Source organism: Limanda limanda, chromosome 6, assembly GCF_963576545.1.
Source record: "Limanda limanda chromosome 6, fLimLim1.1, whole genome shotgun sequence".
NCBI classification, from domain to species: domain Eukaryota; kingdom Metazoa; phylum Chordata; class Actinopteri; order Pleuronectiformes; family Pleuronectidae; genus Limanda; species Limanda limanda.
In genome coordinates, this window is record NC_083641.1 from 25964399 (window position 1) to 25990081 (window position 25683).

The window sequence follows — 25683 nt, forward strand, 5'->3', positions numbered from 1 at the left end:
AAGTGCCCAAAGTTTCCTCAGGGCTCAAATCAGCCTATGACAAAACAATATGTTTATATTTATGTCTGTATATGACAAGGTAAATACAGTTAGTATAAATTATCCACAACATTTCCAGTTTATTCCCGTTAATTCCCGTTAATTCCCGTTAATTCCCGTTAATTCCCGTTAATTCCCATGGAAAGTTTCCAACTTTGAAAATTCCCGGAATTTTGCAACCCTACTCCTCAGAGATTCTTCCTCCTGCCTCACGTCTGCCACGTGTTGGAAACGTCTTCAAAACGCCCAATCGCTCGCTGAGGGTTATACTTGGATATGATCTCACATTGGCTCACGCAGACATGTTCCTGGCAGGATAACTTCCAGTAAACGTCGGGAGCTGTGGAGCCAGAGGACGTCAGATGACAAGTCGGTCCAGGACACTGTCACGCTCAGAAAGAATTCACACTTGAATTCGGTCTGAGCGATCGGATCTCAAATTGCGTCCTCAATGCATCCTGGCTGCGTTTTTCACGTGTACTTAGAGCTGTCCACTTATGATGGAATCACTCGAGACAGAAGTTAATACCCGGTGTGAACAGGGGCCGATGAGACAGAAGCCTCTACACTGCGAAAGTGTGTCCTTGTAATATGATTCGTGGAATGTGAGGGCCCTTGGTTCACGGTTGAGCAAGCACGATAAATTTCCTGGCACAGGAGCAGAGGTGGGAGGGAAAAATGACACCGGGGACTGTTTACTCGTGGCCGACTTGTGCTAATTTGGCAGAAAATAAAGGCCCCCGGGGCATCACTTACCTTTTACCCACAGCATGGCCGTCATCTCTGCCGAGCCGAACTGATTCTCTGCCAGGCACGCGTAGTTGCCCTCGTCCGCTCGGCTGGAGTTAACAATTCTCAGAGTGTTGTTCCGCAACAACATAATCCTGTGACAGAGGACACACAAATCGATACGGGGAATGAGAAACAAATTCACGTACGAACAGTTGCAGAGCGAGTTGAAGGGTGATACTGTATGTTTGTGGTTGTGTCACGGTACAATAATAGCAACGTTCACTGGGGATGAGACTAAGAACTGCTCAGATATTCTTGAATTAAACATTCATTAGATACCGGTGGGAAATCTAAAATAAAACTGTTTACAGCAGAATTGTTACTATCACTGCGTTTGAGGACGAAAAAAAAAACATCTGAGTTGTTTGTGTTGTGAAAAAAAGCTCAGAGGACCGAGGGATGTGGAGTCAGGAGCCGTGGTTGCATCTGTTGTGCAACCTTGAACAAAAAAACATGGAAATATGCTTATTTTTTCAGGATCAATCAATAATTTAAACGTGTCGAATGAATCTGATCAAAACACATGTTATTCAAGATACTGACAATACACGACACCACGTTGTCGATTCAGAGAACAAACAAATTCTTCCTCTTGACTTTCAATGCGGTTACACGGATGCACCACGTCTCATCTTGTGCCTTTAAGAGAACACAACAGGTGTAGCCAGTTCCGTAATTATAGAAAATTGTCAAAAACGTTTGTGGAGAACACAACATTAAACCGGGATGACACTCAGTGGAGCGCACCCCCCACGCCAAGGCCCAACAGTCCCCTGAAATTCAATTAAGCTGCACCAAATTTCACACACTCACAGAAATCCGTTCCCCCTTAATGTGTAAATGTGTTTTTATTCCCTCAAAATCCATGAATTATTCCCTGACAATGAAATTGTAGATCAACTTATTTCTCAAGAATGTTGAAGAAAGTGACAAAACCCAAAATTGAATGATCCATCCTTCAACTGAGTTTAATGCTAATCCGTTCAATAGTTTTATTTGCAATTCAACTAACTAATAAACCAAAAAAAACAAACATTTCATTCTAGCTGACACTTTTATCCAAAGCGACTTACAATAAGTGCATTCAACCCTGAGGGTACAGACCATGGACAACAAGAATCAAGAGAGTACCATTTCTTCAAAATAAAGCAAAACTACAAAGTGCTACAACAAACAAACTAACCAACCAACCAACCAACCAACCAACCAACCAACCAACTAACTATTTAACAAACTAACAAGCTAACTAACTAACTAACTAACTAACTAACTAACTAACTAACTAACTAACTAACTAACTAACTAACTAACTAACTAAGAACTAACTAACCAACCAACCAACTAACCAACCAACCAACTAACCAACTAACTAACTAAGTATTAACTAACTAACTGACTAACTGACTAACTGACTAACTAACTAACGAACTAACTAACTAACTAACTAACTAACTAACTAACTAACCAACCAACCAACCAACTAACTAACTAACCATCTAACTAACTAACTAACTAACTAACTAACTAACTAACTAACTAACTAACTAACTAACTAACAAACAGGGGTGATAAACATAACCTCCTTGGCAGCGATAATATAAACATTGTTATGATTCTTTGCTCCTCAGCATCAATCTTTCCATCAATCTAAACAGACGCTCATGAATCCACCTGACAAACCGCTAAGTGTTGCTGCGTTCAATGATTCTCAAGCAAAAAAAATGTGACAAAGAGCAAAGATGTGCAGATCAGCGCTGCGTCCTCCTGGGAAACACGAGTGTAACGGAGAGGAAAACACGACCCCGGCTCATTCGTTGAAGTCGCCTCTAAGGACACGAGCATCGCTGTATTTACATTTTCATCGAGTCTGACTCGTACTTAACAGCCGGACAATTAAGAGCAAGATGTAACAACACTATAGAAGCAGGTGTGTGAGCATATGGCCGCCCTGAGGAGAAATCATGTTTAAGTATAGTATTGTGACTTATGTGGAAGCGAGGATTTAACCTCACTGTGCAAGTCACAGAATATAAATATTTATATGATTTCAGCTTGGCTAACTGAGGTGGGGGTGCACGTTTACGAAGTTATTCTTTATATTAGGAAATCAATTTAATCTCAAATCAGACAATCAGATTGGTCGGGCTGGGGCGTGAAGCACTGCTTGATGTTGTTGGGTATTTATTTTTATTTATATGAACACCAAGCTCTTTCATCACGGGCAAAGGTGATTGAAATTTGCAAAGAGGAATTTGTGAGGGCGTGACAAAATCTCGCCACCCGTTCACAATTCAGAGGCAATCTGCAGCCGGGAGACATTTTTCAAATTAGGGAGGAAATTCACATCTGACAAGGACACTGAGGCAGAAAGGACAAGATAGGGACTGATGGGAATAACACACAATATGCAAAACGATTCAACCTTAGGAAAATTTAAAGGGAAACATTAAAAGATTACAGCGAACCTGCAGCATGTCAACATATATTCAAAGTGAAGGTTTCTGGGGTGAAGTTGGGTGAAGTGCAACTGAATTCTTCCTATTTTTCTTATAGTGGAAAATCATTCAGCAATAAAAAAACGTTTTTCCATTTCGGAATGAAAATTGCCAAATTATTCACCTATTGTCCCCGAAACCGTGGGAGTCGATTGAGTCGACCACGTACTTTCAGACTCGTGGCACTAATACTTTCTATTTAAAAGACAAAAGCCCCAAACATTAGTGGAAATCCATGTTAATTACAAACCTTCATTAAGTCAGCACAGCTGTCAATGCCAGATAAACGTGAGGCCGCTGAGTTCGATTCCTCCCCCGCTTCCTCCAAGAATAGAGCTGCTCTCCATCCATAAACTCTTTACTTCACTACAAGGTAACGGCAGGAAACGTGTGCAGGAGTCAACCGGGTCAAAACCAGGAAATGCACGACTTTGCTCTGATTTAGATTCTTTTCAGATTCTTTAAGTTAGAGATCATTCATTTACAAGGCGGAGCTGAGATACTGTGTGTTGCAGGTCATCCATCTGCTTTAGTAAAGTTCATATAAAAAACAAATATCCTGTTTGAGTTTCAGACGATGAAACCACAGAGTTTCTGAGGGAATTTGTGAGAAGTTAAAAATTACACAAAAGGAAGTTAATTACTTTAATGGTGAATGATATTTCACACCGAGGGAGGAGATTAAGTAACTGCTTTATCAATAATATTATTTGTGAACAATTCTCTGCTTTAAAGTCACAACAACATCTGAAATCGCATTTGATTAGGGGATTTGAAGCTAAGGAAACAATTAGATTTGAAAGTTATTGGCTCCAGACGCAAGTCAGGACCCAATAATCAACATTTTAGGACAACAAACTCAACAACTCTATCCCCATGAATCAGACCTAAACCAGGTCTTAAAATGAGCTGTATAGGAAATTATAGATATGCACCGATCTCCAAAATCACCATAATTACACTAAACTATGAATTATCTGCTTTTATCCAACTGTAAGAGGTCTGACGATTGTGTTTTTGAAGAAGAGAGGATCTGACTATCAACTGGCTGCCCTTGCTGTTGAAAAGACTGCTGAATCTCTCTCCCTCTCTCTCCCTCTCTCCCCCTCTCTCTCTCTCTCTCTCCCTCTCTCTCCCTCTCTCTCCCTCTCTCTCTCTGCAGACCAGGGACTCTAAGCAGTGACTGATAACTTCAGCGGTGTCGCTCAGTTTGATTGATGGACCCCTCGCCCCTGCTCGGCCCCCCTCTAGGTGCAACCGAGAGATGTTCCCTCATAACAGATGATGCATCAAACTGCATGTGAATTCCAAATGCAATTGTGCGGGCCTAAATTGTCGGCATCTGCGAGAGGGAGGTGGGGCCGCGGCTGCATCTCCAGAGCTTCCCCGGTACCTGAGGTGTTTTATTCTTGCAGTGACACTTAATTTCAGTTACAGTAATGAAACTGTGATGTGCTACAACAAGACACGTATATATATGTTCCCTCAAAAGGCCTGAGCCGGGATGATAAGGCTCCAATTTATGCTGCAAAACTACGACGGAAAACAATATAGAGATACCGAGGGAGACAAAGCTTTTTACGGCTTCATACATATTTTACAGGGGAATTAAGTTCCTCTAACAGTTTTCTGTACTTTAAGCTGTGCAGAGGAAGAAGCAGATCTGGGGCTATTTATAACTGCGAACGGGTAAATCTACCACTGTCTTCAAAGAAAACGTACACAATCTGTCCCAGTGACGGCAGCAGAAATTAATCCTCGCTCTAAAATATATAAAAGTACTTGAAGGGGGTTTATTTCAGAGAGTGAAACAAGCCCCTTTTTGCACAATAAAGGTCTTAAGGCAGATCCCTACATCAGTGGTATTTTTCCTTTTGCATTTTAATATCACAATTTGTAACAGGCTCCGGGGCTCTGACAGTTTATCGTTCATTTCTAAAACAGTAGGAGTCTGCTGCACTCCAAGTATATATTACTTTAATATCTTTGTTATATTAAATCCTTACAGACATTCAAATAAATAACCAGGAAAAGATTAATGACAAAAATGCACTTATTCACTCCCCTAACTCCCGTTTTGATGTTCTATCTATTATGTCAATTCTAATCCCATGTGTCACCATAGGCAGTGTGGGGTTTGAATCCCTGCTCTACTGAGATGTCCTTGAGCGCAACACTGGATCCCCGACAGCTTCCCACAAACTGTAAGTGAACAGAGACTTTGTTCTCACAGAGATCAATAACCCCGGAGTACTTCTCGTTATTTCATACACTCTCTAACCAACACGATCAAAACGAGATATCCAGTTTGTGAAAAAAGCTCCAGAGTGAAACTCGACGCCTCCGAAGAGCTGCTCTACCTTCTATTGGGTTGTATCCGTCTGTCTCCTCTCTTCCAGGTTATCCGCGGCTTGGGCGACGCTCTGGGTTTGCACTCGAGCGACACGTCTTTGCCGAGCGTAGCGATGACCCGGACGGGGTTCGGGACGAAGACAGGAGCCGACGCTGTGAGAGACAAACACAGAGGATTTTTACATAAATGAAAAAGTGTAATATAACTTTTGCTCTTGTCAAAATAAAGACTTTAAATACAATCTTTACTCAACTAAATGAAGATATATTCAGTTTTAAACCTGTACTTCTATTTAAAGCTAATTTCCGTACATTTGCTTTGCATATTGTTCTGCCCCCTAGTGGTGAAAGAACAATATCCCGATGCCGTTTGAATCCCTGTGCTGCAGCTAAAACGTAACAGAAATGAAAACGTGATTAAACTTTCCAGCTCCAGCATTCAAAGATAATTATTCCCACATTGCTGGCGGGTTCAGTATTTGATCAACATACTAATAACCACATTTTCCATAAAACATTTCAAAGCATGCACACCCATAAAAACGCAGATTTAAACATGTTGTCAACACTGTATAATGTTCCATACTTTGTCTTAATTCTGTGTTTATTCACCATTATATGAATCTGTGTTGTGGAGTCTGCTCAGTAACTGATGTCATCACGTTAATGATGACATGGCTCGGTGGTTTCCTCCGCTTTTGGGGCGAAATAGTTTTAACCCGTGTCTAACCGAGCTCCCCGAGTGAATAATAAACACACAACATCAACATTTTTTATAATTATTACTTGCTCAAGAGAACGAATTAAGCAGTAACGGTCTAAATGGGGCTGGAGGCAGGAGAGTTGATGTGGTCCTGGTACCGAGCTGTGTCACACATCAAGGCCGTCTACTGGCTCCGAGGCTTTGTCAGCCTTGATTATTCAAATCCTGAATGACGCTTTATACGTGACATTACACACAATGACAATTCAATCCCATCTGTAGCTACAGGCTGACCCCTCTCTCCCCGCAACACTTGTGTCTTTGAGCCTGAGTAGCTGCCTGAGTGGCAGAGGTCCCTGCAGACAGGAACAGAAAACACAGCAGAGAACAGAGCAGTTGCTGTGAGTATTTGTTTTAATCAAAATAAGAAACAGGCCTGCAGCTGGTGGCAGCGCTACTCTTATTGCTTCACCTGCTCCCCTCCCAGAAGAGCTGCATCTGGGACAAGATCGCCGACACGAGGGCGGCCGCTGCCCCCCCCAGTAGCCTCCAGTGATCACTCATCTTCAGGCTGTTATTAGCCGTGTAATGTGTCCTGATAGTGTTTGCTTGTGGACATCTCCCACAGAGCACAGGTCACCGGGAAGAGATGCCTTGGGGGGGTCACGCTATGAAAACATTCATCACGCGCTTCCAAATATCATCATTGTGACTGAGACTGGAAGAAGAGGCAGAGAGCAACTCCTCGTCAGCGCAGAGGAGGATTATTAAAATCTGTAACTCGGCCTCTTACGAAACAAGTGGATATTCGCACTGATTTTAAACTGGAAGGAAAACCATCAATTTAAGGACAATGTAGAAAACGAACTTTGTCCTGTTGGAGGATTTATTTTTAAATGCCACAGATTCCCCTTCATAAAAGGGCACGCCATGCAGACAGTAAATCAAACTGTCCCTCAGGGAAACACGGGAGGGGAATGGGTGTCACCAGATGTGTCCCAGTATAGAAGATGACAAGGAGAACACAGAACAGTGAACAGCCACTGACTGTTGTGCTTTCAGCCTGAAGCCTTAAAAAGCCGGAGAAGTTTTCCTCGGCTGTTAACGTCCTTAAACTCACAAGTGCAATTTTTGGCTGTGTACAAAAACACTAGAAATACTTTATTCTAAATCTGTTATTTGGCAATTACGAGTTATAATTGAAATTTAGCTCCGACTAATACACATCGGATGAAAGTCACGTGTCAAAGTGAAGGTTTGTTGGGATCCACGTGTGGTCGGTGCTTTGATGACCAACAATAGAGCGGAGAGATAAGACCCTGATGGAGTCATTAAACTCCATCAAAGAAACCATTGATGTCTCCCTTCTCGAGTTTGCTCCCATTAGTATAAATCTATAGCTACAAGTCATTGTTTTTTCCATTCTGCTCAGAACAATGTGCGACTGCTCCGCTCTCCCCTCGACCTGATGTGTGTGTGGACACCTCAGTGAATACAACCATAAGGATCCTTCTTTTATTCATGGCGTCAAAATCAGGGCCCATTGATTGGCAATCAGCACATCTCACAGTTCAGCGTCGCCCCGTCCCCCCCCACACACACTTGAATTTCAATCTCCCTTACCTATCATCTGCTACCTCATTCAGATGCCAATACTCTGTCTGCAATTCAATTCATGCAGAGGATCAAGAAACGTGCCCGGCTGGAGCTCTGAGGTAACCGCATCAAACCTTTTGTTTAGTATATTACTTAGGGCTGGGCAAGTTAACTCGTTTTAATCGAGTTAACTCATCACTTATTTAACTCAGACAATTATTTTATCTCGCATTAACTCAGGTTTGATTATTTATTGTTTTATTGTGAAAGTCAGGCTTTTATTTTGTGAAAGTCTGTTGCTGACTGCTGCGGAACCGGAAAAAAGAAAATAATTGGCGGATAAACAACCATGGATAAGGGTACGGAGCTTTTACATGGCCATTTTCATTTTAAAGTCCTTCCAGACGGCGGAGTCGACAGAACCAAAGTTATTTGTAGCCACTGCCAAGGTGAATTTTCTTATCACCGGAGTACTTCCAGTCTAAAATATCACCTGAATGCAAAACACACAGTTGATATCAGCAAATCACTCAACGAAACAGCGAGCGGAGCGAGGCTTCGGCAGACTACGTTAGACGCAGGGAGGAGTATACATTTTTCATAACGAAGAGGATAACATTAATGCCCTGGCAGTGGCATTGACCTTTAATTTTGTATTTGCTTTGATAACATTGTTAAGTTGAGATTTACACTGAATATTTTATTTAACTGCTACTGTATTAAATGCTGATGTTAAAAGTGTTTGCACAACAAATGTTATGGCACTTTCGTTCATATGGCAGAACATTGAAAATAAAATTGCGCTTTCCTCACTTTTTAATTCATTATTGGATTTTGCGTATACAAATGCGATTAATCGTGATTAATCAGGGAAATCATGCGATTAATCGCTATTAAAACTTTTAATCGTTGCCCAGCCCTAATATTACTATATCATTATTTGTAATTTTATCAATAAGTGTCAAGCTGTGATATACAAACATAAAATACCTAAAATCGTCAGCTCAGCACTGGAGTAGATGGTCCCGTATTTGTTCTCTGCGACACACTGGTACATCCCCGAGTCCGTCCGCTGCACGTTGTGAATCGTCAGGTCTCCGTTCATAATCACAACATGACCCTGAACACAGAAGAAGAAAAAGAACAACGTGCATAAAAGGAAGCTGAAGTCTGAATAAACTAAAGATGTTTACTCTACAGGTGTAGTGTCATGGGAATGATTCAGACGTGGTGACGTACCTGGGGGGTCAAGGGCAAACCGTCGCGGAGCCAGAGGTAGGTGGGCCGGGGCCTCCCTGTGGCCTTGCACTCCCAATGGAGCTTCTCTCCACTATCCATCTGGGTGTTATTAATCATTCTGACCCACTGAGGGAAGGCTGGAACAACAGAAACACATACAAGAATATTACATCCTTGAAAAAAACACACACAAAGAGTGGATATAGTAATCAGGAGACATGTATAAAGGTATTGTCAACACACAATGCGAGAGGCTGTATTTAAAGCCGACAGTGAAATAGACCAAACCTCTTTTTTATATAATCCCTTAATGCCACCGGGGCTAAAAGAAGCTCACGTATGTTTAAATTATTTATTTTTCTAAATCAACTTCAGCACCTTCTGTGTGTTTTCTCTGTAAGTGTTTGCTTTTTTTTAGTCTTTTGATGTCACTTTACATTAAAATCCTTGAATCCTTTACGACACCGACATTCACAGCTTCTCTATTTCTGCCTCCTGGACAAACTTCAAAATCACACTTTACTTCCAGTAATTAGACATCTTCCTTTTTCTGATCCTCTGCTCTTTCATCTTGAAGTAAAAACTCACACACGTATCTATTCTAATGAGGCGCTGGCTCACCGGTGCAGTAGACAGCAACACAAGGGAGGAGGGGTGTTTTAAAATGATGTGCAACATATCCAGGATTAAGAGGAAGCATTGTTTTCACCAAAGAATCTTTGAAATCATTTTGTCAGACTTATGAGGATCAAATTAACTGAACTTGGTTCCTGATGGAATATCAAGTTATTCCAAATTAGACCATATTAAAATCTGAAAGGTGTGGTATGTATGGCTATGTTGTTAAACTGTGATTGTTGTGGCTGTGATGATGAGAATAAAGACATTATTTTGGTAGCGTGGAGATATTTTGGATATTAAAAGTCGGACAAGAAGCAAATTGTGGCTAAAGCATGTTCCCCAAAAGAGAGAGGTAATAATCTGTTTCACCATTTGAAGCAGAAATGACAGAAATAGGTATTTGATTCATATCGTCATATATATCAACATTGACTGATTATCGTGATACAGTTGAGCATTCATAAATAACACGGGTGAGTCCTGTGTAAACGATCCTGAGGCCAGACTCACACTGTCTCTGCTGGTACGACCACTGGTGAATCTGTTCTAATGTTCAAGCTGTATGTTTCGTGGTTGAAACACGAAACCTCAAGTTAAGATAATTTTTCCACCAACAACCAAACAAAGAGTTTCTGACAGAATCCAACCGACACAAGTTTCTGATCAAAGCAACTTCTCCGACGCTTTTGTTTGAACATAAGAAAATACAGACGGGATTTTCACTGATGGGACCCAGAGTTAGACTGGTGTCAAAATAAAGAATCCTCCTCCTCCCCTCTTCTCTCCTTCTCCTTCTAGTCCCTACCCTCCTCCTCTCCTCCCCTCCTCTCCCCTCCTCATCCTCTCCTCATCCCCTCCTGTCCTCTTCTCCTCCTCCCCTGCTCCACTCCTTTCCCCTTCTCATACTATCCTATCCTCTTCCTCCTCATGTCTTCCCCTCCTCCTCATGTCCTATTCCTCTTTCCTCCTCTCCCTCTCCTCCTCCTCTCCCTCTCTCCTCACCTCTCCCTCTCCCCTCCTCAACGTTTCCTCTCCCCTATTCTTCCTCTACTACTCCTCTCCTTCTCCTTCTCCTTCTTCTTCTCCTTCTCCTTCTCCTTCTCCTTCTCCTTCTCCTTCTCCTTCTCCTTCTCCTTCTCCTTCTCCTTCTCCTTCTCCTTCTCCTTCTCCTTCTCCTTCTCCATCCCTCTCCTCTCCTCCTCCTCCTCTCCGCAGTCCTAGTGAATCATGTTTTTGAACACAGTGTTTCCTCTCCTCTCCTCTCCTCCTCTCCTCCTCCTCCTCTCCTCTCCTCTCCTCTCCTCTCCTCTCCTCCTCCTCAGTCCAAGTGAATCATGTTTTTGAACACAGTGTTTTCTCTCCCTCCACTGCCTTCTCCCTTGGGCCCCTTAACCATTAAGCTTCTGTTCTTTTCTTTCCTCCTCTTTCCTTGTTCTTGTTTCAGCAGCATTTCCAAGCTGCCATGTGAGTTCCTGTCCGACTCCACATGCTACTGAGAGTATCTGTCACACCTTCAGATAGACACACTGCACACATTCCTCTTCTCTATTCTGCAGTTTATTTTTGTCGATACTGAATCTGATCTGAGGTTGTAAATATTTAAATTTTTGCACATTCACAAGAATAAAACATTTAAAAGATGTTTTCACTGGGACTGGATCCTTCTGTCAGTCTCTTGTCAATCACTGTCAAACTCTTTTTATTTTAACCTCCTATATTTGCATAAACTCTTAAATTAGATTCTCACTCGGTTACATCACAAATGTAAATGTTCCCACCAATATGTGATTCAGTTTGAACCTACAGAGATCAAACAGAGCAGAGCATGAGTGAATCTTATATCACGTTGCCAGTTGCGGACAAATGCTTTTGTAAATGTGATTTAATTGAATTGTTATGTTCAGGAAAGGCTCCCTCACCATGAAAGTTCAAACAACCAGCTCACCTGTGTAAATTACATTTAGTGTGAAGCTGCTATAAATTGAGACCCTCTGTTCTCCTTGTGATGGCAACAGAATGGGGGTTGCCAAGAAGCGCACGGCCTTGGAAATGTGTCCTACCGGGGCCGAGGGACTCTATTATCTGGGGACCGAGCACATGGCTCAGACAGAGAAGAATAAAGGACACGGGGGCAGAGGCAGTAATTTGAAAAGCTCACAGGTATCTAACGCTGGCTAGAATACTGAAAACTGAGCTTCATCCTAATGCAAAACATAAAGGTGATCATTTGATGTTTAAAGATGAATATTTGCGGTAACAAAACTAAATTTATAACTGCTTTACTCTTCCTGAAACTGTGAAACAGACAATTATAACGTCCTGAGTGTCTTTTAAATCTCTTGAACATTTTTAATACAAATATTTAATGAATGTTTGACATGATTGTGGGTAACTTTCTTTCTAAACTTTATTATTTTGTCTACTTCATTATTATCCATACACCTGAAATAGATTTTAGATGAGAGTATAGATACGTTATGGTCCTTGGTTTTCTAGCCAACAGATTATTTTATGTTTAATAAGGTTTAAAAAGAAAACAACAAAATCCACAAAATCATAAAAGGTTTCTCAGACAAATTCCGAGAAAGAATTGGATGAATAAAAGTACCAGAAAAAATGGTTTTACAGAAAATAATTACTTTATAAAAGATTTCAGAAAGACTTCAGAAAATGTTTGCTCTGAAAACAACAACAACATCAGAGTGAAAACGAGTTTGTTCGAGAGAGAGAGAGAAACATCTTGTTCATTTAGCTGAGGAACCCTTGTTATTGGATTATCTCTGATGGTCGTACGATTAGTCCAAGGACCGGTCAGCAAGTCCACGGCCACCACTTCCTCATTGAATCAGAGAAAAGTGTAACCGCATCATTAAAAATCTGCAGGAAACCATGTGGATGAAACAGCTCATCAAAAATTCAACAGTAGTTTGAACTCCTTGCACCGCTGTGCCCCCTGGAACACAACACATTCTCCCACTGCACATTGTTTGATTTTTTTAAAAAAGGAAAAAGAAATCACAGGAATGAGAATGTGCTCCAACTCACTGTAGACCTGCAGCTGTCCTTTGAAAGACGTGCCGCCTCTCGGGTTCTCCGCTTTGCACTCGTACGTCCCCGAGTCGTCCAGCTGGATGTTGGGGATCTCCAGCACGGCCTGCGACTTGCGAAGCCGAGCCTTCTTGGGGATGTTTCCATTTATCTTCCTCCATGTGATCGTCGGCACTGGGCTGTGAGGGGGGGGGGGGGCAGAGTGATGTATAGATACAGTCAGTGATAGAGTCTGGGAGAGAAGACAGGCTGTGAGCTGCAATGATGATGTGATTTAGATGTTTTTCTTTTGTTTTCTTTAAAGTAAGAACATTAACCCGACATCTCAAAAAGACCTTTTAATAATTAACTAAAGTTACTAATTATATTTGAAGGTATGTTTGTGAATTTATAATTTATATATTATTGGCACTATCACCAATCTCTGCACCTTAGCACCGCACGTGCCCATAACTCTGTTACTGTATATATTTCATTATATTTTGTTCTATATTGTTGTTTCTATTTTTGTTTTATGTTCAGTGCACCAATGACAGCAAGGCAATTTCCTGTATGTGCAAACATACTTGGCAAATAAAAGAATTCTGATTCTGATTCTGATATAGCTTGTGAATGTAGTTATTAAAAGTTGGCTGAAGTTTGACTCGGTGCACAGAACCCTGAACTTGGGAATTAGTCGCCGTTGTGGTGAACGTGCTGTTGTCATGATCGACAAGGTCACTCACGTTGACGAGTCCCAGACACCACGGCCACAGAGAGCCGGTCGTCTTCTCAATAGTTGTATTAATATTCAAAGCATCACAAGTCCAAAATACATGTAAATCCTTCCTGCACCTCCTTGGGCCCTAAACAGCCAACGTGAGGTCACAACATCAACGATTCTCCAGCCACAAGCTAGAGACAGACTGAGACTTCTTTCTTAACACAAGATAGAAAATCAAAAAAAATAACCTTGATAGATTCTTTCCAGCTATTTCTTGTTTTCCTCTGCACGAGAAAAATGTAAATAATTTATATTTCTGACTTTTTACAATCCTAATACTTTTTAGATGTTAAAACTCGCGATTATTGCATCAATCTATTATTTATAAATCATGTTATCTGAGCTTTGGACAGCTCGTTGAAAATAAAAGAAGAGAACGAGCCTTTGGAAAATCGTTGAGGGCATTTACGTCTCCATGATTAATTAAAATATTAATAATCAAATCAATAAGCAATGAGAGATCCCAGAAGCCCTTATCTTGGCTTTAACCACTGACACGCCACGACACCTATTTAATATTGGTTCTTCTCCACATGTGAGTCATTAACCTTTTGATCACTCATGATATATTTACTGTAGCAAATGCCCCCCCGCGTTAGACCCCAGCTCCCCCGAGGGACACAGACAATACTCCACGGATCTTTATGATTAGTGTGTGAGCGCCGCCATCTATCCTTGTTTATCCACGGCTTGCCCTATAGGCTCTCGTGATAGATGACTCGCACGCCCGGCAGGAAGACGTCTGACTAGGAGCTCGCCATCAGTGGCGTTCTCTTGTACGACAACGAGAACAGACGTGTCTCTGAGAGATGGAAATCTGACGCCACACAAAACCTCCAGCGAACCCATCAGTCATTTAGCCGGAGATGGAAACGTTACATCCCTGAGCTTTTTTGATCTGTTCCAAATTTTCACAAGGACATCCAAGCGCTCTTGGCGGCAATGAGCTCAAATTAGGATTCAGAGCTTGTTTTATATTAAACAAAGTGTTATTCCTTTTCATTTTTGAAGGAAGTTTTATGTCACATTCTTTCCTTTCTTTCTTTTTGGACTAATGGTTTAAATTTTGTTCTTTTGAATTGCTAGCTCATTACCTCACAGCACACATTTAGGCTTCCTCACATCACCGGGAGTGTGAAGCTAAGTAATGAAAAATAGTCGGTGGATTCAAACACACTTCAGTCACAAGGGTCCAGGGACAAAGTTCTGTCAGTTTGTCTTGAGACCAAGTTTTGATTAATGTTTAATTTATATCCCAAACGTGGAATAAAAGGTAGATTAGTTTCTTAATAGAAGATATATTACGATGTACAAAGACTAAAACATGGAAAGTTGAGCTTTTCTACATTCGATATTTATGTCTCGTGAATTCCAGTTAATCCCTCAGATGAGGAAGAAATGTAATTTTACCTAAGAAGATGATGTTCTCACCTCTGTCTGTTTCTTTGTCAGGAGGATTACGCAAAAACTACATAAAGGATTAACATGGAAAGTAGTGGAACAATGAACCTGGGCCAAGAAATAAGTCTTTACATTTTGGCACAGATGTGGACAAAGGGGCAGATTTCGGATTGTATATTCAACTTTCTTCAATAATGAGAGATATGAAAAGAAAAATCTGATATTGCAAGGGAGTTGAATTAAAGGAAACTGTGAGGCGAAGGTGTGAACATTATTCTAATTAAAGATTGTACATCATTACTAGTATCACCTCACCACTATGGGTATATTATATACTGTAATAGTGAGTTAACTAAACAATAAAAGTCTTATGCAAATTTACTATCTGGGGCCATATTTTTAGTGCTTGGCATTTTCATTTTAATGCCTCTGTGGCGAGTAAGAACATATAAATTACATACATTCTAATAAAGGGAGGACAGATTGAATCGGTACTTGTGAACATTACGTGCAGTTGTCCTTATATGTGAGGAAAAAGTTTGCCGAGACCTTTGGCTCCGAGTAAACTCCTGATAAGTTAGAGAACACAGCGATTCTACAGGGACCTGGAGGGACCCGAGCATCAGGGCTGAATCTTCCTGAGTCTACGGCAGCATTTCCCTTCGGAGGCAGAGTAATGAGCTGTATGTGTTCACAGGACTGGGGGCGGGCGGCAGAGAATAGACTCATTCAGTTTGGAAATAAGAAACTCTGCCAGTCAGAGTCTTCTGCATGAAGCAGTCGATAAAAAACGACCAAAGAATGAAAGAAAACATCTTAGTCGCTTAGTCGGTTTAACCTAAGAGGTGAAATGTCTTAAAGAAACACAAGTAAGTCCACGTACATTTGGACAACTTCTGAAAAAGCTCTGCAAGGTAGATTTTCAACAAAGCGGTCACATTGAGTATTATATCCCCTCTTTATTGTGAATGTCTTGCATACAGTTTATTTTTAAGTGTTACAGTTTTCCATTCGAGAACGCACCCACAGGCAAGCGCCGTAGATTACATCTTAATTAACTTTCCACACATTTGTTGTGCACCTCATCAAGACTAGCTCCATAGAAAAGGTTCAGAATTAAAACTAATACTGAGAATTTACTGGAGAATAGGTTTGTTTTTAGCTTATTAACATCTGAATAATATCCCAGGATTTAGCTTGTTTGCTCAGCTCTGGGATTTATTTGGCCCCTTCAGGAGGTTCTATAGCTGTTTGAAGAGGAATCTACCTGAAACACAAAAGCCACATTTATACCCGTATGACCGGAGCACAACAACTGTCTCTCAAAGACATTAGCCGCTGTGGTATGAGATGTGCCGTCATTAAGAGGCACTCTCTTCTGCCGCTGTCAGCGAGGTCCTTGTGGTCCTGTGCAGCTCAAAAAGGAAACTGTAAGGGTTTGGAGAGTTTGATTCCCTCTGGGGTCACAGAAACTAAAAGTATATCCACTACACCGAGGCAATTTGGATGAAAGCATCCACCGCATGCTCCATATTATATTTTAAGTGGAAACGAGTGGGAGAATGTGTAACCCATCAAACGTACAAGGCTTTTGAACTATACAGCGAACTTCAAACTGCAGTATCCTTTGAAATGAACGCAGCCAACAACACTGTCCGCTGCTTCGTATGAATCACACTGAGAAAAGCCATGGGTTTGAATTGGATTTGGATTGTTTGGAAATTTGCAAGTAGCATATACCATCATCAATATGTGGCTATATTCACTTCAGCTTGTCCTCACAGCAGCTTCGCATTAACTGGAAATAAAGGGAGAGCAGAAATAGATCTGCATACTGAGCTACTCTGTTAAACAGCTAGAAGCTACAAGCCCGAGGCTGTGATAGAAGCTAATGGGAATCGTGCAAAAGGAAAACATTGACTATATGCTGGGAGACAGACAAACCAGCAAACGAGCGGTGGGGATGATGACAGTGAGCAGTGACATGTTTGGTTTGCAACACTGACTGCTCTGAGAAATGAGCTAATTACCCCGAGCAGAGATTCATGTTCTCACCCTGTCGATTTGTTTTGTTGCCTGATGTGTTCGACGGTTGGATTAAAACTACGGAATCAATTTCCATGAAACCTGGAGGAAGAGATGGAATTTGGAAATACACAAAGAGGTGGATCCTCAACTGTTTACATGGTGCTACACTCAAACTGTTTATTTAAATAGGTGTCTCTCTTGTCTTTATTATAGATTCATTTTTGCGAGACTTCTCACACAATCACATCGATGGAAACGACTACGCAAAAGCCACACAACAGAAAAACAACCACAACAGAAGAAGAGGATAAAAAAGGATATTGACAATAAAAACAAGATTTTGGCACAAATGCAGGATTTTGCCATTGTGTTGTGATTTTTGAATTAATATTGTGCCTTTTGTTGTTGTGTTGCGGCTTTTGTGTTCCTGTTTTCGGCCAATGTGCTTGTGTGAGACATCTCAACCTCCATAACCTGGGTCTGGAGCGGAGGTATGCACCTTACTAGTTGGCTAGAAAGCAACTTTAGTCGATGTCTACAAACAAAAATAAAATAAAATGCCAGATGAACCTTGCTGCAGAATTCCTTTTGTGTCCTGTTCACGTAAACGATGCAATGAGCCCTTTTAGGAAAGTATTAACAATTCCCCTTTCCAGTATGTGGTTATAAATTTCTCTTTTTATTTATATGAAATAACTCCAAACATCAGAAGCACAGTGGTGGTCCGGTCCACAACAGTAAACAGTTATTATCACTTTACGCAGGATTTCTTTCCACGTACCCACCAGCTACAAACCCGTGATGAATAATCACTCTTTGCAGGCACTGCTAAAAATAACACAACAACCCGTGAATGTGAAAACTCATTAAAACTAAGGAGGGCTGTGTTTTTATGGGTCTCTCTTTCATTTTCATCATCTCATTGTTCTCTTTGCCCTTGACTGTGGCCTACAAAGTACTGTCACAAATATCAGGAGAGAGAATCACATCAAGGAGCGCCGGCGTTCACGCACAAAGAGCCGCTCTGCCCCGGCTGAGCTCGCCGTGCCATCATACATATTGATCAACAGGAGAACAAAACCTATTTTAACTTCGTTCTCCACAGCTATATAAAGACGGGCGGTTTCTTAATAGGGTGCGCTGATAAATCATTCATCTCTACGCACGAGGGTAAGTCACCGGCTGACTGAGAGCCATCAGCCGCAAATTACTTCATTGAGAGAATCACAGGAGCAAAAGAAAAAAAAGAACTAAAGCTGTTTGGCTGTTCTACATTTATTTAAAAACTTCGCCCCGGCTTCATAAGGAAACCAAGAGGTGTGAGATTAGAACCCAGTGTCTATATATTTAGGAAATGACTCACCGTAATGTGGATAATTAATTGAAATGAAGGTAAACAATTATGAGGTCCTTACTCATCTCGAGATTAGAGACTGTTTGCACTCAAGATAGAAGTCAGCGATGAATAATTCGTGGTGAACATTTATAAACAGGATGGAGAAAGGATGATACATGACTAATGGGTCTGATGTCAAATTATTTAACGTAAAGTCAAACCCCAGTTCACCAGAGAACAGAGTGACAATGTTTTGCAGTAATTTTCAAATTACTGCAAAAATTCAAATTTTTGGGTCAAGTCGACCCGAACTTTATCTTAAATTCATTTTTAAAGTGAAGCAGCTTCGTGAACCGTGAAGCTAACTTCAGCCAAGGAGGTAAGTGCTCTGGGTTTTAGTCTCCGTGGACAAAAGCATCGCTGTCCCTCCTGGCAGACGACTGTTACCGATTTCATTTCCCTCCCACAGACATAACCTCGGCTTCCTACATTCACAACAGCCCCTGAAAGCACCCAGGAAACACAGATACATTAGAGCTCTCAATTACGAGAACACATGGGCCCCCAGGGCAGAATTCCCCATTGAGTCTTCCCCCTCCGTGCACTAACATGTCATCTAACAGCTGAGCCACGATGCCGCACTTCTCTACACTCACTTAACATCCCGCCTGAGGACCAGATATGTTCCCACTCAGGTACCGGGATGATCTAATTTAAACACGAGACAAAGAAAAAAAACACAGGGAGCATTATCCCAAGGATCTCTCTCGGCAACAGAGCGGCGATAGGCTGCGGTTTATTGTGCCTGGTGATTAATTTTATATTGCTGTAATAAACTGCTACCTGTATTTGTGCAATATGCCGTTGTTTACTTACTTCCCCAGAGCAAAGCATTCCAGCCTGACAGTAACTCCTTTGGCAGCCAGAACAGATGTAGGGAAATGCACTTCAATTTTGGGCTCATATTCACCCATGACACCTGGAAAAGGTTAGGAAAGAGAAATTGCAGACATTAGAGGGAGGCAGATTGAAACACTCGCCCATTTGCCATTATCATCATCTTTTCGTGCAGTGTGCGACCCAGAGACAGGGCACAGTCATTTCAAAATAAAGGGCAATGTCCACTTTATATAACTTTTTATTCTTGTTCAGTATTGTATCATATGTAACCAACAAACTGGGGGGAAAACATGAAGCAGCATATCTTAAGTATTCCTCGTATTTATACCCCTGGAAGTACACACAGTACATTAAATAATGCAGTGACGGCACATTATGCACGCCATCTGGTACATTGTTCCACTATTCACTTTAACATTACACACAGTTTATTAATAGGGCATGTGGCAGCGATGATGAAATACATAGCATGCGACTGAATAATCATTAGTTTTCAAAAACAGACATAAAAAAGTGGATTTAACATACCCTGTGTGTGTGTGTTTGTGTGGAAAATTACTCAACATTGCATTGATGTGTTTTAACAGAACCTGACATGAATGCTTGAAAAGCCTCAGACGCCTCACTATCACAAAAACAAATCACCAAGACGATGCTCTCCGGTGTCAACATGGTGCCTTGGTGCATTGTCCCCAGGAATTAGTAAACCACTCCACAATTCCCCAAAACGCTATGAAGGATACAAAGGTTGTTGTTTTTTGTATCCTACTTTGCTAAGTGCCACCAAGACTCACACCTCCGCCGCTCTCACAGCCAGAGGATGTGTTGTCTTTGTTTACTCATCCGTACGTTAAGGCGGCCATTTGTAACCATTTGCCGGGAGTGACACGTCGGATGACATTGAGCAAATTCGCCGGAGCAAAGGAAAAGCACCTTCACCTGGGATCTCATTACTATTATCTGTCTTGTTAAGCAGGAGCTTTGCGATATGAATATCACATGAGCGTTTGTTCTCTTCACCACGCGGCGTTACATACAAACACAATCACAAGTGAGCGCCGCTGACAGCTGCACCCCCGACCCCACCCCCCGCGCCCAAGTTCACAAGAAAACCATACGAGAGCATATGCAGCGCTCCTCCAGATGTGCGGTGATGTAGATAATCAGTGAGACCAATGCCTGGCACTGCATATGATAAACAATAATTACCCCCCCACACACACACACGTGTACCTGACACTTGTTGTGTGTGATAAAATGGCTGCTGCAAAAAAGAAGGAGTGAGGTTGTTGAGCTGTGCTGCTCGATGTAAGAGAAAGGAGTTTTATGATATTTGTTCCGAAGGACTTTTCAATTTCAATCTCATTCCCAACATTTACGGCTCCAAAGCAGCCCTTCACATATAATGAATTTTCAATATTTCATTGGCCACAGTACATTCAACATTAAATTCAGCCTCAGTGGCTGGACGAGAAGGAAGTGAGATAAATAATGTCCAGGCCTGATGTGCTAAAATGTTACTGACCCTCATTTCTCACATAGCATTTTATTTTTTTGATACGTCTCAACTTTATTTATTTATTAAATGAAAATGACTTTTTTCTATCGTGCTTTGTTCTTCTTCAAACCAATTTCCAAGCATGTCCTAAAAAAACTTCCAGGGCTCCAGGCTAATGGCGTAGAGAGCAGAGAAGTGCTTTATCCGCTTTATCAGCTCTCTGATCCTGGAATAGATGAGTGTTTGGAGTTGTCATGCCTCTCACAGGCACTAATGCAGTGCAACCTTTGAACTTTTGAAAATATAGACAAAAACAGGCTTCGTAGATTTGAATGTTTTGACAAACTCATTTTTTAATATTCATATTCAAATATAATTTTTGTATTTCCCCTTTGCACTTCCTGTATCGCCATATATTTGAATTGGTTCAGGCGATTCCTGGACAGCTGGACACTTATCGTGATCGGATTGTCACACCTCGATGTCTTCATAGAGAAACGAATGATTCTCCATCTATACTGCATCATCGGTTCAGCAGAGCCTCATGCACGGAGTTTAATATTTTAGATGATTTAGTTTTGTCTAGAGCATGTGAAGCAGTTTATTTCCAACTGCTGCATGTTCCCAATGATCACAACATATATAACATACAATTCAATTTGTTTCGAATGCACTAAAAGCAACGACCCCATTAGCCTGGACAGATTCAGTGTGCTGCTCTTCAAAGAATAATATGTGTATGATAGTGGAAAGCAGAATGTGTATGTTGAGGGTAACGCAGAACGAGTTGTTTTGACTGCACCACTAAAAAATATGTGGGTTGGTAAAAAATCATGCTGACATCCAATATGGCTGTGGGCCTAAGGTCGTCAATAATCATTTACCGTGAAGTACCAGCACACATGCCCATGTGGAGATGACATGTGCCGGCAAATATTGTGTTATACTGATACTAGTGTCGGTGTGGAGAGAGAAAATGGCTTTCGGCGGCAACAACAACACCAGTGATGCTCCAGTGCCACTGTAACCTCCACCACTTCTCTGTAGGGAAAAGCAATAGGTTAGGCTAGGTAACTTTATTGAAGAGAAGGCATATCCATCCAAAAAACAGTACAACATTATAACACAACTACAAGAGAGGACCATAAAAACAGAAAAACAGAAAAAACATGAAAAACCATGACAAAAGGGCTAAAATGCATCACTATCAATAGAAAGACTGGATAGGGACAAATGTGCAAATGTGGCTACAGCCCGTTGAGAAGTGCAATACAGTGGGCAATACATAGTCCATTACATTACATTACATAACATTACATTTAATTTAGCTGACGCTTTTATCCAAAGCGACTCACCATCAGTGCATCAACCCCGAGGGTACAAACCCAGAACAACAAGAATCAAGAAAGTAGAATTTCTTCAAAAATAAAGCAAAACTACAAAGTGCTATAAGTTAGTGACATTTAAGTGCTACATAATTGTAAGTTTCAAAAATTGTTGGTGTTTTTATTTATTTATTATTGTTTTGATGCGGATTTAAAAATGGATGGTGAGCCGCAGTTGGGCCGCGGGCCGTAGTTTGGACACCCCTGGTTTAAAGGCAGGTGACCAAACCACGACACCAAAGTTAATGATAAAACAGACTCAATAAAAGAATCATAAAATAGTGTCAATATTAAAATAAGACATTTTCCTTGTTTTGCACGAAGCTTCGCAGGTTGCTTTAAAGTTCAGTTTGGAGCCAGCCAAGGGTGGAATCTGTGATGACATGAATTTTCTTCCAAATAGAAGAGTTTTTAGTTGTAGATGGATAATTCAAAAAATACTCGTCCAAAAATAAATGGAAACCACATCAGAATGAAATACTCTGGGGACAGAAACACACGCCCGCTACACACCAGCAGTGGAATCGTGGTTTTAAAGTAACAGATGAATACATCTCCTGGCTCAAGGAATATTTTCATTTACAGTAGAATAAATATTTGCTATTGCGGATTTTTGTATTTTAGACTCTAACCCTTGATAAACACACAGATCAGCTAGTGTAAAGCATGGCTGAGGTCAAGAGCTGATTGTGATCTTGACAAGGAAACGTCCTTGGTAGCGGTCTTTCTCACTGTAGCCAATGTTTTCTCCGTATGCTTTGCACTCGATGCGGAGCTCCTGGTCCAGAGCGAGGTTGGCAAACTGGATGGCCACCAGAGGCTGCAGGTACTGAGGATGCAGCAGTTTGCCGTAGTACGGGTAGTACTGGAGAGGAAAGCCTCCATCGAAGCCGAAGTACTTGATCTCTCCAATCTTGTCTGCATCCTCTTTTCTCCGATTCTTGCAGTGAATAGGGATCAGGTTGGGCATTAGTTTGCCCTGAAGAGCTTCTGGGACTGACTGATTTAAGGGAACTATTGGCCTGAAGTTGACTATCCTGTTGAGCTTGACAATAAGGCAGGGCTTTCCCTCCTTGAAGCCGAAGGTGGCGTCGCTGACCCCTGAGCAGTCGCCGAGCCAGGTCTTGAGGAAGCGACAGGCTTTCCTCTGTCCGGCGTCGCTCACCAGAGGTCCACGGTCCTTGTACGTCTGAGAGGAACTTCCACAGTCTTCGAATTTCATCAGAGTAGTCTGTCGTTCCTCCTCGTACTGTTCAAGGAAAGTCGCCACGCTGTTGACGTACTTCCTATACGAGGCCTCATCCGACTTGTTGAAAGCAATTTCAAATTTCAGCGAGCGTGGGGTGTGTGACAGACCTGGGGGAGTAACTTTGTCCTGGTAGGTGGGTTTGTAGTCACTTATAGTGAGCAGCAAAACCTGAATGGTCATCGTAAAAAATCCAGCAAGGAATGAGTAGAATAACACGTAAAACAAGAGGATCTTAAACCAGCTGCAGCCCGTTCGTCCCATAAACTCCTTCTTCTCTGAATTCCAAACCAAAGTCCTCCAGCCGCCGGCCCTGTGTACATATCCCGACATGTTAGCTCCTCGGTTAGTGCCCTCCATTGGCCTAACTTGAGTGCGACTTCACGGCTGTGGTTATGGTGCTTCTAGCTCAGAATGTTGTTGACTGTTCCGCACAGGAAATGGGAAAGGACTGATTCGTAAGCCTGCAGGTTCATCCAAGGTGAGAGGTCGTATCAAAGAGCGTTTTTATTCCTTTCATATTTGACATTAAATATTTCCTTTGATTTATGTTTTGTTTTTTTTGTCTTTATTGCCATTTTTTTTATCTGCATTTTTATTGCTATGATCTTTTTGGAAATGTATTATATTTTTTTATGTCTATGCCAATTTTATTTATACAGCACATTTAAAACCACTTGGTTGATCAAAGTGCTTTACAAGTGTAACGGTACAACGAGAGGACAGTAACATGTGCAAGTAGGTCAAATAATTAAAGTAAGAGAAAATAAAATATGAGATATACGATACAATAAATTAAATGAAAACCTACTTAACTCGAGGAGAAAGCCAAGGAGAACAGATGCGTTTTAGGTTGGATTGAAAGTGTTTTAGCGTTGAATAGAGGATTGGTCTAAGCCAGGGGTGTCCAAACTACGGCCCGCGGGCCAACTGCGGCCCGCCATCCGTTTTTAATTGGCCCGCATCAATGTATAAAAATATAATGTATAAAAAAAAAATTATTTTTTTTTTTTTTTTTTTTTGAAACTCAAAATTTAGTAGGGCTCAGAGGGGGCACGCAAGCACGCAAGAGCCCCTTGCGTGCTTGCGTGCGTTCACCAATTTTTGTAACTCTACGCCAAAGCTACGCAAGCCTAACGCAGCCCGTAAGGCTGTGATTGGTCCGCTAACTACATCCTTTCCAGAGTCATATTTCCGGTTTCATGCCCCATAATACCGGCAGAAACCAAGGAAGACTTAGAAGAACGGATATGGACCAAATAGAAGAGCACTTGGCAGAAGAGATCTGAAAGTCTGACCACTTGTATAACCCGTCACTGACTAAATACAATGACACGCAGATGACCTGCAATTCCTGGAAGGAGATCGCGGCTGACGTCGGTTTGCAGGTCGACGAGTGTACGAAGCTGTGTAGAAAGATCAGGGACAAATTTGTCCTCCAGAAAAAGTAATAAACAGTCGACAAAGACTGCCACACACAAAGAAGGTGTCTCTAAGGTTGTCTTTGACAAAAAACGTTCCTCCACCTAGTGGTCTGGCGGTGAATTGCTTTGCTGACTTGCTAGCTGTCCCTCAGAACGCCACCACGCCACGCTGCCACGCCCTCCCCGCCCTGAGCGATGCGACTGTCAACAGTCCACTCCAGGGCAGGGGGGCGTGGCGGCGTGAGTGGCCCAGTCCTTGGTATTTTTTTCTGTATGTGGCCCTCGAGACAAAAAGTTTGGACACCCCTGGTCTAAGCCCACAAACAGGGAATTGCAATATTCAAGACGGGAGGTTATAAAGGCATGGATCCCCCTCTCTAGGTCTTTTTGTGGGAGATAGGCCTTTACTTTGGCTCGGAGTCCTAGTTGGAAAAAGGTATTTAATTCGAGGACGTTTGAATCCATCCATTATTCAAACAGGGGCTGCAGTGAAGTCTTAGTTTTAAGGTTCAGGGGCAAGTATATTTGAATGTCATGTGCATAGCAATGAAAAACGACATTACATTTTTCAAAAATTGATGCTACGAGCAGCATATATAGGGAGAATAGGACAGGGCCTAGAACGGATCCTTGAGGTACCCCAGATGTAAGTGGGGTCTTCCAAGAGGAGTAGTCACCCAGGTCCTACCTGTTAAATGTGACTGAAACGACCTGAGTGCTGTAGGGTTTAATTTAATTTTAATTTAATTTAATTTAATGAATGTAATGTCTTTGTATTGTAATGTATTTACCAACATTTCTGATTTAAACAGACCAT

At 41.6% G+C, this 25683-nt stretch overlaps 2 protein-coding genes across 2 annotated transcripts in view; both read right to left on the reverse strand.

Moving 5' to 3' along the window:
• Positions 1-25683, reverse strand: part of cntn5 (contactin 5) — a 65968-nt gene that overhangs the window by 19825 nt on the left and 20460 nt on the right. Inside the window, exons 6-11 of the mRNA XM_061072674.1 lie at positions 19290-19392; positions 12883-13064; positions 9217-9353; positions 8968-9097; positions 5687-5831; positions 796-923 (exon numbers count right to left, since the gene is read on the reverse strand). Coding sequence (XP_060928657.1) covers positions 796-923; positions 5687-5831; positions 8968-9097; positions 9217-9353; positions 12883-13064; positions 19290-19392 — 825 coding nt within the window. The remainder of the gene's footprint in view (positions 1-795; positions 924-5686; positions 5832-8967; positions 9098-9216; positions 9354-12882; positions 13065-19289; positions 19393-25683) is intronic.
• On the reverse strand, positions 22873-23775 carry LOC133003086 (sodium/potassium-transporting ATPase subunit beta-233-like). Its single transcript, XM_061072679.1, has one exon. The coding sequence runs from the start codon at positions 23773-23775 to the stop codon at positions 22873-22875; it is 903 nt and encodes a 300-aa protein (XP_060928662.1).